Genomic DNA, 12208 nt, shown 5'->3' on the forward strand with positions numbered 1-12208 from the left:
ATTAGTGTGTGATTTTCATGAATATCTCATAAAAATTCTGAAAGTGTTTACCAATGTACTGATTAACTTTGTTATCTTGTCAGATATGGAGTGAGTGTTAGTAAGAAGTGGATGCTTGTAAAAGCAGTGAGTTTCCAGGATAAAGGGTTAACGTCCTAAAGCAGGCTGCAGCTTTAATAAATATTTCAGTGTGGGTGTGAGTGTGTGGCCCTGAAGCAGGGGGCAAATATGTGGGGCTGTTTGAGGGGAAAACAGTGGTGTGTGTGCAGAGAGCACGGTGGTCCGGCTTCAGCTCTTTCACATTCAGCAGCAGGTAAATACACAAACTGTCAGACAAGGACGAGGAGGAAGGACGACGGCGGAGTCCACACATACACACACACACACACACACACACACACACACAAACACACACCCGGCCTCCGACTCCCGCAGGAACACTCTGCCGCAGCGTCTCATGCTGGGTGGCAGATTTCAAGTCGATCCGAGGATCTCCACTGATGCAGCAAGTGTCAGATCCGTACTGCTTTAACTGCCCCATAAAATGGACGAGAGACCATTTTCATTCCTGAAGTCTGAGAAATTAAGCACAAACTGGAACACCAGCCACACACATTTACTTTCAGTATCTTAATTTAATAATTGTTAATTTACAAGTCATGACATCGATGCTGATTTTGGCCCCAAACACATAAGAACCTACATTATTTTTCTTTTTTTAACTATTTAATGTGTTGGGTATAAAGACACCTTTAACTTCATTATAATCTACTTTTTTTTTCAGCTGTACCTTATAGCAGCTTCTTTGTTGATGATTTCAAACGTCTGACAGATTATTTAACATAACACAAACTGTGAAGTTGTTTTTTTCAGGAGCATTTCCAGCTACCTCCATTATTTCCACATGTAAATTAATAAACTTAATGGATTTTAACTCAACAAAACAGCTGATTTACAGGAACCAACTGTTTTCTGGAGTCAAATATTTTGATTGATAGTGCCCTCTAGAGGTTGAAATTATTATGACAGCAGCTATGTAGGCGCACTATCACACATCAATAAAAACTACGTATTCAGGTAACATTCAAAGTGAATTATTATGTGTAATCAATGTACCTTATGTGAGTGAAATTAAACTCTTCAATCAGAACTTGCATGACAATGTCAACCATGGATAATGAATCAACATGCTTTTTTAAATCATTTGAATTCAAATATATATTTTGTTAATCTAATCGATGATTTGCAGTGCTCCATGTATTCCCTATATTTCAAAAGAAAAAAACTAAATAAAAATCCACTGTGACCAATAAAATAATGAATCAAGGATTTCATTTTCAAATGTGTAAATTTTCCGGAAAAAAACAAAAAAATTCTGCATTTTCACTTGAAACCTTGTGTAAAAGGGGTCCTGGTGTTCAATTTTTTTGTCATAAAATGAGAAGAATGTTGTCGTATTAAGAGATTACCAACTGCAAACAAATCAATGCTGTATGAAAGTTACAGCGACTTAAAATCACCAAAGTCACCAAAGCTCAGCTATTAAAATCTGGAGTATCTGCAGCATTAAGCTCAGTACTCGTTTTGGCTCGTTAAACAGCTTTACACCATGATTCTGCTCTAATAATGTCCAAATACAGGAGGAGGATTGTTAAAGTAAATGCAGTCAGTGACTGGTGTGGAGTATTTCCTCAGACCAGACTGCTGACAGAGGAAGAGGATTGACTGAAGTCTTCATGTGAAAATGTTTCAAGAGAGGACGCATCTTTTGTTGTGTTTCTGTTGATGTTAACTTCCAGGCCACGAGTTGACACTGTTGTTGTTGTTGTTGTTGCTGTGGTGCTCATGCGCTGCAGCAACTTTTCAGAAAAGTTGTATTATCCCCCTTTCTCCGTAGAGACTTAAAAAAACACCTTTGGAGCTGTTTTTTACAAAGTACATTTTAAATGGGCGACACAATACTGCCACCACAAGGACAAACGTGGAACTGCTGTAGTCTCACAAACCTTCAAGTTCTCCATCAAGTTGATCAACCAAGTCATAAAAATAACTCTTCAAACTGATATAAATGTTGTTTTGTTTTGTTTTTGGTTTAATGCTATCTGGGTTTCTGAGGGGCCCATCTCTCACTGGAGCCCTGGGGCCACCTCGGGATTTAATCCGGCCGTGCGCTGCTGGACGCTGATTGGTTGGCGGCTCCGCAGCAGCGCGAGCTCAGGTGCCTGGAGAGCTCAGTGCGGACTGATCGCGCGCAGCGTCGGCCGCATCGTCCCGCCGCTCGGGCCGCGTGTCCGCGTTGGAGAACCGAGAGCAGCACCGGAGCCTCGACCGGGAGGAGGCCCGACCCCCTCCCTCCCTCTCCCCCGTCCTCCTCCTCCACCGGGCCCCGCCTGGATGAACCGGAGCGATGCTGAGCGCCGTTAAGATGGAGGGACACGAGCACGCGGACTGGAGCGGCAGCTACTACTACGGAGAGCCCGAGGTCCGTGACTTTACCCCGGGGAGGGAGCGAGCCGCGGCCCGGGGCCGGGGCCGGGGGCCCGGGGCCGGGGCGGGGGGACAGGAGGGGATGGAAACTAGCTTAACTAATTAACCTCAGAAAGTGGCATTTTATGATTTATTATTAAGCGCAGTATTCCGTTATTTCAATATATTCAAAGAAAGGTTTTATTTCATCGACTGAAGAAACATTTTCCACAAAAACCTGTTGATCTGTTAAATGTTCCTGCAGGTTTGTGACTCTTAAAGTCAGCATAGATTTACAATAGATTCGAATAGAAATATTGTATTCATCTCTGGGGGAAAATAAACTTGAAAGTGTTTATTCAGTTAATCCTCTTTCTCATCAACAATTGCACTAAAAATCTTTTTTTACAAAAGTATTTGCAGAAGCGTTTTTAAATGTAAAGTCAGTTTCTTTGATATAAATTGTCTTATAAGAATTTATACTGACCTGCAATCTGTTTGGCAAAAATTGAAAAGGCCACAAAGCTCATATCGATCTATGAGATAACAATGAAACAGCCAGAGCTGAGAGACCTTATAATGGAATGTCTGTGTGTTTTACAGTTTAAATCTTTATTGATCCTGAATATAAAATCAGTTTAGCTGTTTTCACTCATCACATGATCTACCAGTGACAGATTAGACCAGATGATAAATCTGACAGATTAGAGAGGAAGAAGAGAAAATGTCTTCTGTCACTTTATTTCATGGAGAAATTAAAAAGATTTACTGAAAGATTTGGACTTATATTACAGATAATATTCATTGGCTCGACCTGAATAAAGCTCTATCAGTTATATAAATATTGTAGAAAGTACTTTTTAATTTGTCTTTTGTGTTGGGAAAATTAACTATAATAACCAACAAATTCTGCTCCTGTTGCCTAAACTGACAGTTTATAGGGATTCAGACTTTATAAACTTGATGTGAATAAATGTTTGCTGTTGGTTAGAAGCAATTTAAACGTTATGCATCAAAAAGGTTTTGTTCATAATTGCTGTTTCTATTAAATATCAGCCTTTTAAATAATAAAAAGCAAACTAATAATAATAAAAAAACAAGCATTAAATGACAGTGCTTCAAATAAAAGAAATGTCAGAGAAGCAGTGTTTGTTCTGAAATAGTTTTCAAAAATAAATCTTTTATTATGGAAACATTTAAACAGTAAGAGAAATATTTGAGCTAATTGATCAGCCTTTAAACTAAATCTGATATGACATTTTATTTATAACCAAATTGATTTTTTTATTTAATATTTGAAACAGTGGATGAATACAACACTGTGATGTGAAATATTTTTCAAAGATCAGTCTGAAAAAGATCTGAATTAAATAGGCCTTTGCATTAACACAATGAGTGAAGTAGTACAGGGTTTGTTTGTTTTTTTAAGATTTCCATGCATTTACATGAATCTGCAACAAATGTACTGACTGGAAATCATTAATGTGAATATTCACAATAATCACTTTGAATGGAAACAAATAGTTTTTTTTGCAGTGTTGTAATTTCCAATGTGAGATAATCAATAATATGCTGCAAGAGATGCCTGCAGCTTCTCAATCATTTTGTTGGGTGTTACTGACTTTTTTTTTCATTTTGTGCCTCTTGAAGATTTGTTTGGAACAATTATTCTAACAATATTATTTAATATTTAATTGAATTTCTAAAGAACAAAAAAATCCAGCTTGTTTTGAAATATTGCCAAGACGTTATTCATGTGTTCCAATTTTTTTCCTTGAACCAATAAAGACGTTTTGAATATCTTTCTTTAGATACTTTAACTTGTTTTTTTTTTTTAAATACTAAGATGCTCTAGATGAATAGAAAAGACACACCTTATCTTAACTTTAGCATTCATGTTGGCTTGTTTCCTTATCTGCTGCAACAGTTAAACGATTTTATGACACTTTTAATTAAATTAGGGAAAATTATTTGGATAGAAATAACCGACTTCATTATTTTCTACGAATATAAAGTTCGCAATCATTATATTTAACTGTTTGATGTCTACAAAACACATATAAGATTATCAGAAATAATTGCATTTATAATGTGAGACGCACCAAAAAAGTTTTTTTGTTTTGTTTTATTTTTCTTGCTTTGTTTTTTATTTTAATAATTTGTGATATTTATTGTCATGTTATTTGACTGAAATAGATTTGTGTATTTAATTAAAAGTCTTCTGTTTGTTTAGTAGCAGCTGAATCGCGTCTTTCTGGAATAATAATCCCTGTATGATCTCTGTGTTTCAGTGTTATTCCGCTTCGGGCACCATGACCTCCGGTCTGTCCATGAACGCCTACATGAGCGCGCCTGGCATGGCCGGGGCGGGTCACGTGAACGCGCATTACATGAACCCGGTCGGGGTGGGCGCGTCCTCGCAGAGCCCCGGGCCCGGGATGCCCGGGATGCCCGGGGTGTCCGGGCTGCCGCCCAGCATGAGCTCCATCAGCCCGCCGCCGCCGCCGCCGCCGCCCTACGGGAACGCGCCCGTCATGAGCCCGGTGTACGGACAGGCGTGCGCGGGCATCCGCTCCCGGGAGTCCAAGCCGTACCGGCGGAGCTACACGCACGCCAAGCCGCCGTACTCGTACATCTCGCTGATCACCATGGCGATCCAGCAGTCCGGCAGCAAGATGCTGACCCTGAACGAGATCTACCAGTGGATCATGGACCTGTTCCCGTTCTACCGGCAGAACCAGCAGCGCTGGCAGAACTCCATCCGCCACTCGCTCTCCTTCAACGACTGCTTCATCAAGGTGCCGCGCTCCCCGGACCGGCCCGGGAAGGGCTCCTTCTGGGCCCTGCACCCGGACTCCGGGAACATGTTCGAGAACGGCTGCTACCTGCGGAGGCAGAAGCGCTTCAAGTGCGCCAAGACGGCGGGAGGCGGGGACCAGGAGGCGGCGGGGAAGCCCGGGAAGCCCGGGAAGCCCGGGAAGCCGGGCTCGGAGGGCGGCTGCAGCTCCGGTTCAGACTCCCCGCACTCCTCCCCCTCTTCCTCCTCCTCCTCCTCCTCTTCCTCCCCTCCGTCCTCCGACCTGAAGCCGCCCCGGGGCGACCTGCTCCCCTCCTCCAGCCCCGCGCGCGTGCCTTCCCCGTTTGCGCACACGCACCCGAACCTGCACCTCTCCCACCACCACGCGCACCCGCTGCTGCTGCACGAGGCCGCGCACCTGAAGCCGGACCCCCACCACGCGCACCACTACCCCCACCACCACGCGCACTACTCCTTCAACCACCCGTTCTCCATCAACAACCTCATGTCGGAGCCGCAGCACCACAGGCTGGACCCGGTGGCGCAGTACGGCGGGTACGGCTGCCCGGTGCCCGGCGCGCTGGTGGCGGCCAAGAGCGGCCTGGACGCCGCGCACGGCGACTCCTCCAACTACTACCACGGCGTGTACGGCAGGCCCCTCGTGAACTCCACCTGAGGAGCCGCCGCCGGACTTGTACATGTGTTAAAGAAATGCGTAAAAAGGCCGTTTCACACTTTTTAACCCGCCTTCTTTTTTTTAAATCTGTTAGTTGTGAGTGTTTATGGAGCAGATAAAGTTATTCTAAATGAAGCCTCGTGTTGTTTTTGTAACAGCAGTGCACTAGAGTTTCCAGAAACCAGCCTTGAATCGGAGGAAGTCATGATGATGATGATGTTCCTTCGAAAGGATTTACGGAATTTCACAATTCTGATTTATTATAAAGGATAATATAACATTTCATTATTGAGCTTTAGCGAAACGTAGAAATAATTTTACTTATTCCTATTCAGACAAGTTGAATTAGATATGCTGTATTTTTAAAAACATTATTCTACTTTTCCTTCATAAAATTCACATTGCAGTTAGGCATTCATGAACAGAGAGCTGATTTTTTTTACATATTTACTTAGAAACAATATTTTCCATGAGATTTTAGCAGGTGTATTGCCTGATTGCTTTATATTTTTACAGACTTTATCTTTGTGTAAATCCTAAAATATCTTTCAGGAAGACTTTGGAAAAGTGTAATAGATCTGCATTGTATGAAATAATAATTATCAAGAATCTGATGTTTTCAGACATTATTTGACACAACAGTTAAAGAATGCTTATTTGGTCCTTAGTTGATTCCAATTTTGAAAATTGCATCTCTTCATTCGACACTATTTTTCCCCTTGCGTTAAAAGTGACATGCAGTTTGCAATGTCTAATTTCTGTCTGTCATACATTTTTTCATTGAATATTTAGTTAAAAAAGTAAAAATTACAAGCAGCCACACAGATGTGAAAACACATAAAACAAGACTATGAATAAGTGAGTTAGAAGGTGAAATGTGTGAATCTTAAACATTTTGCCTTCAGGCAGGAGTGACGTTTAGCTCAGATAACAGAGGTCAGAGGTCAGCTGGTCACTGCAGAACAAACACATCCAGCATGTCCTCGGAAATGAGAAGAAAAGGTTGAAGGAATTCCATCAGCATATTTCACTTCAGGTGATTCAACTGCAACAAACCTGCAAAGAAAAAAAGCAGAAAGAAACTATTTGACTCTGTAGGAGAGTTTCAAATTGTTGCATTAAAATTGCATTCAAATAATTTGCAATTAGCTGCTACTTCTCCTTTTTATATCATTTAAGTAATCTATCCATAGGAACTTTATAGAAACAAATTACAAAAAAAAAATCATAATGCATAATATCAAATATAAAAAAGTTAAAACTAACAAAATGAGATAACTTTCTGGCTCATATTGTGACTTCAGGTTGGTGTTTCTTGCAATATTCACCATGCAGAGTAGGTTTAAAACATGATGGAAAAGTACATCATCATAGCATCTAAACATTAAATTCTCTCTGATGATGAGAAGGATTAAAACTAACAGGGAAGAGTTCCTTCCAACATGAACTGATCTCCGACGGCACTGACTCCAGTAGAAAATGATCAACTGTTCAGCCCCAGAGGAGGTCCTGAAGCTGTTTAACCCACAACCTGGAAATGGAGACCAGAAACCACACAGGTCACGGTTGACCTCAGAGGACAGAGATGTGACCCGGTGTGTGTGGAGTGTGTGTAGAGGAGGTCCACACCCTCAGGTGGCGTCCTCGTCTCTCCTGGAGCAGCAGCAGGACAGCGGTCACCAGGAAGGTTCAGCAGAGACGACTCTTCCTGGACGTCCTCAGGAGGAAAGACCTGCTGACCTTCCAGCAGGTTTAAAATTCTGGAGTTTTGCTGTTGAAGGCTCACAATATAAAGCATTTCTTACCAGAGTGTCTTCACTGGGAATCAAATGAACACAAGGAAAGAATTTCCTTTTTGACCTTTGGTATTTTCTTTCAAAATAAAGTGTCATGTACATCCACTTCATCATGCCAAAATAATAATAATAATAATAATGAATTTTATTTGTCATGCACTTTACATTTGTAAAACAAATCTCAAAGTGCTACAATGGAATTTAAAACAACAGTGATTTCCTGCCAAAAAGTTGACGGACCATCAGCAGGAGCTCATATAAAAGAAACGTTTTATTTATTTATTTTTTTTAATAAAACTTAACGGAACTTTAAATGCCCATTTTCACAATAAGACATTTTGTTCTCTGTTTGTGACTCGGTACCAAATGGTTGAGGACCTCTAATTTTACTTTTTTTTTAAAATCAGGTTTTTATTTTAATTTTTTACTGGGTACATGACAATCATAAATCCTCAGTACTAACCAGTACCACCTTTAAATGTAAATAGACCAAAAATAATCCTACAAACTTTGAACATTGCTTCAAAGAGACAGAAAGAGAGAGAAGAAAGAAAGAAAAAAATCACAAGTTAGACAAAATTAATTAATACACCAGAAGAAAGAGGGAGGCGAAAAGAAAAAAAATAGGTATCATCCCATTGGCCAGAATTAACAGTAATATAAGACCAGAAATGTTCCTAATCAGCTGCTGTGGCCCCCCCTGACCCCTGACCCCTGACCCCTGCCACTCAACTTGTGTAGCATACGTTCATATGAAGCAGTCTTTATAACCATTCTTTACACTGCGGGGCTTTGGGACTTTTCCCGTGTCTGAGGACAACTCCAGCAGCCACTGAAATCCCGACCATAATAACAGAGAATTCTGATTTTGATATGCTCGCTCTCTGTCCTTTATCACCCAGTAAACACAGTCTTGGGCTGAGAGCCACATTTCAAGCTTCCAGCACACAAACAACAAGTAACCAAAAACCGTTTGATGACTGGTCATTCCCATAAACAGTGGGTCAAAGTTCCATAATCATGATGACATTCCCAACACAGTGAATAATTCATGAGGCCAAATCTATTCAGTCTCACAGGAGTCCAGTAACATCTCTGTATTATCTTATATTGTGTCAATTTGCCTTTACGTTTCCTCAAACATTTTCCATATTGTGAAATTATTTTCATCCATTCCTCATCCCCAAAAACAACCCCAATGTCCTCGTCCCATAAGATCTTCAGATGTTTCAGCTCAGTACTGAGAGCAGAGTTCACTCTCCTGTAGAATACTGAAGCTCTCTGATGGTGAGGTGGCAGAACCAAATACTCCAGAATATGGTTCTCTTCTGTTTTCCAGTCTAGTAATCTGATACAGTTCCTTATCTGTAAATATTTCCAAAAATGTCCCCTTCCACTTAGATTATATTTACTAAGTAGATCTTCGTAGGACATGAACACTTCACCCTCATGGAGATGATCCAGTCTACATTTTCCATGGCTGAGCCAACTCTTCCAGTACACCGGTCTTTTACCAACACATCGCAGGATTGTGCCACCGGGATGAGTATGGCTGCTTACAGAGAAATGATTTAAGTATTTTGTGTATCTTCGTCCAAAATTCCTTTGAATGTAACATGATAGAGTTAGAGATTTTACCTGGATTTTGAGAGAGGAGTTCTATGGGTGTAAAAAGAAAGGATAAAGATTTTAACGGCCCAGTCTGAATTGTATTGCCCAGTCCGATGTACGGCAAGTTTTGCCATCTCAAAGGAGATGCAGTTTTTCCTTTGTTTCTGATATTTAATGTCCATTAATATGAACGAATACACCACCTAGTGGTGCAAACTGACACTGCAGTGCTCGGGGAAAGCACAGACAGCCGGTCACCTTCTGAACTTCACACATAAAAAATCTCAGACAATGCCACTTTAATTCTGAAATGTTTTGAGCAGTTTCATTTCACGTGATTGATCATGATGTGCTGGAGAACTAACCCAGTCTCCACAAAATTAGGTTCAGAGAGAAATAAACTGCATTCTTGCTCAGGACAATGAATTTCACCCCATCATATGTTGGTTAAAACACATTTTGCGTTACTTGATAAGAATTACTCATATATTCTTATAAAAGACATTTTATTCTCATAAAAAGACATGATCTTTCGTTTAAATTCTTTATTATATTTTTAACTGTCATGTTTTCGGATTCAGTGAGTCCTTGTCAATATATTGTGGTTAATTAATATGTGCACACACACACCTCTCACACTGTATTGATGACGGCTGTTTGGGTATTGAAGCCAATTTGGAGCAAAAATCAAAGTCATAATATTTTCGTCATCATCTGTTTTAACAAATCTACAGCTGTTATCTGCCGGAAAAGAGCAGCTCTGAATGTGATCTGCAGCCTGGGAGACACTGGGTTTCTATGTTGCTATGACGTGCGATTGGACAATGTCTGTTTGGGGGCGGGCTTTGTGAAAGATCAGCTGGCTTCTAGTTGAGTACTGAGTTATTTTCAGGCGCAGGTTTTGTTAAAATGTAGACATTTTCATGAGGTATACTCTTCAGACAAATGTCATCTTAAAGGTATTGATGGCACTATTTTACCGTCTGTCCCACTCCAGATGAAATTAGGCTGAATGTTCCCTCTGAACTAAACGATAAGAAGTTACCAGGTGTGACCTACCACACCATCATGTGGTGAGAAGTGGTACTGCAAGGCGGCGCTAACTGGAGGGTTGGTTATAGTATAACCAACCCTCCAGTTAACAGGTAAATCTACTGGTATAACGTTATACCAGTACATTTACCTGTTAGTTTAAATCTAAAGGTTATTGTGACTCAGGTTTACTGGTGACATGAGGCTGAACTGAGAAATTTTACCTTTTTTAGAAAGTTACGTACCTGGAATTTGATCCCGACCCGGAGACGACGGCACAGCTGACTACTAACCGGTACTCTGGCACTAGTTAAACTCCTTTTGACAAAGGTTAATGTACTGTAGACTAGTCAACTGAACCTTTCAGAAGTCCAGTAGTTTACTGCAGGAAGCTGTTTCAAAATAAAGCGCTACAGTGTTAAAAGCCAAGCGAGTAGAAGGAACCAAAAGGCTTACGATTAAAAATATCTATGTTCAGAACTGCATTAATTTAATCACGATTAGTGCATTAAGGCTAACATCCCTACTAATTTATTTATTTTTTTAATACTGACTGATTAATGTAAAATTAACCTGTTCTCATACTGTACTGGTAAAACCTGATCTGAGCTCCACATTGAGCTGTTTCTGTTATTCTGACCTATAAGAAGTTGAGTGTAGATTGAGAGCTGACCTGAACAATAGAACTCACTGTCATTCTTTTTCTTCTTCTTCTTCTTTCTAATAATAATCACTTTACTTTGTGTTTGCTGTGTTTCTGAAAGCAGAAAAATGACACCCGGTGAGCTTTAAGAAGCTGAGCTTTCATCAAGCAGGATCAATGCCGGACAGTCGAGCTGCTTTTTAAGACATTTTTAACTTTAAATATATTTGTTGATGGAATAAGATCTGTTTTTCTTTATTTTAAATAATCTATTAAGCTAAATGGATTTCACACACACACACACACACACTCTCTCTCTCTGGATGATGAATGAAATGAGAGATGCTTGACTCACATTGGGAGAAACTCCAGGTCGACGTCTTTTCAGAGTGAGGTGGAGCATCGAACCGCTGACCTTCAGATGGGAGGTTCACCTGCTGGACCCACTGATCCATAACCGGCCGACACAGCCAGTGTGGACACTGCCACTGATAACCCAACAGAACGATACATTTTAGTGTAAAACAACAAAAAAATAACACTGTCTGAGATGAAGCCCAGCAGAAAACGGATCAATGAATGTGATTTACCCAGAGTCCTTTGTGGTTTCCTATGTTTCAGCACTCTTGAGTTCACACAGGCATAAACAGATACATTTGTTTTACTTTTTTGCCCGTTGATGCTCCAGTCGTTCACCCACTGGCGCCCTGAAGCCGTGCAGGGACGTTATCCAGAAAAGGCCGTGCAGGAAACGCCCGGTGGAAACAGAGAAATGTGTCCTATAAAGACTCTTCAGGAGAAGATGACGGCCATCTCCCAGAATCAGCAGGCGGGGCCGGGCGCCGAGGTGCGACCGGCGGCGTTCTTCATCCTCACTGCCTCGCTGAGCATCTCTGTTTGCTTAAGAAAAGCAATCAGCGCGTTATGAATAATAATGACCTTTTTCTGACCGGGAATAATGGGACGGCTGCATGCCGAGCGGCTCCAGGTCAGAGCTTAGCCGGCGATGCCGTGTTTGGACAGGGAGCGTTTACCGCACATACACACACATGCATACATATGAGGGATGTCCTGACATAAGCTCTGTATGCACAATGATGCCTGCAGCCCTGCGCCGCGCTGCAGAGGGGGAAGAGCAGGGCTGAGATACTGAGAGCAGTAAATGTGTGAGCACTCAGGAGGTCAGT

General features: G+C 41.2%; 1 protein-coding gene across 1 annotated transcript; it reads left to right on the top strand.

Annotated features, from left to right (window-relative positions):
* The first annotated feature begins 2333 nt into the window (after window positions 1-2333).
* On the top strand, window positions 2334-5939 carry LOC115401575 (hepatocyte nuclear factor 3-beta-like). The gene is made up of 2 exons (XM_030109846.1): window positions 2334-2482; window positions 4758-5939. The coding sequence occupies exons 1-2, from the start codon at window positions 2408-2410 to the stop codon at window positions 5937-5939; spliced, it is 1257 nt and encodes a 418-aa protein (XP_029965706.1). The 5' UTR covers window positions 2334-2407.
* Window positions 5940-12208: the final 6269 nt, after the last annotated feature.

The sequence above is a fragment of the Salarias fasciatus genome, chromosome 15 (assembly GCF_902148845.1).
Source record: "Salarias fasciatus chromosome 15, fSalaFa1.1, whole genome shotgun sequence".
NCBI lineage: Eukaryota > Metazoa > Chordata > Actinopteri > Blenniiformes > Blenniidae > Salarias > Salarias fasciatus.

Excerpts from the sequence above, each read along its gene's own strand:
- LOC115401575 (XM_030109846.1), top strand. The coding sequence starts at position 2,408 with ATGCTGAGCGCCGTTAAGATGGAGGGACACGAGCACGCGGACTGGAGC. Across the intron at positions 2,483-4,757 it reads ACTACTACGGAGAGCCCGAG|TGTTATTCCGCTTCGGGCAC; the intron begins GTCCGTGACTTT and ends TCTGTGTTTCAG.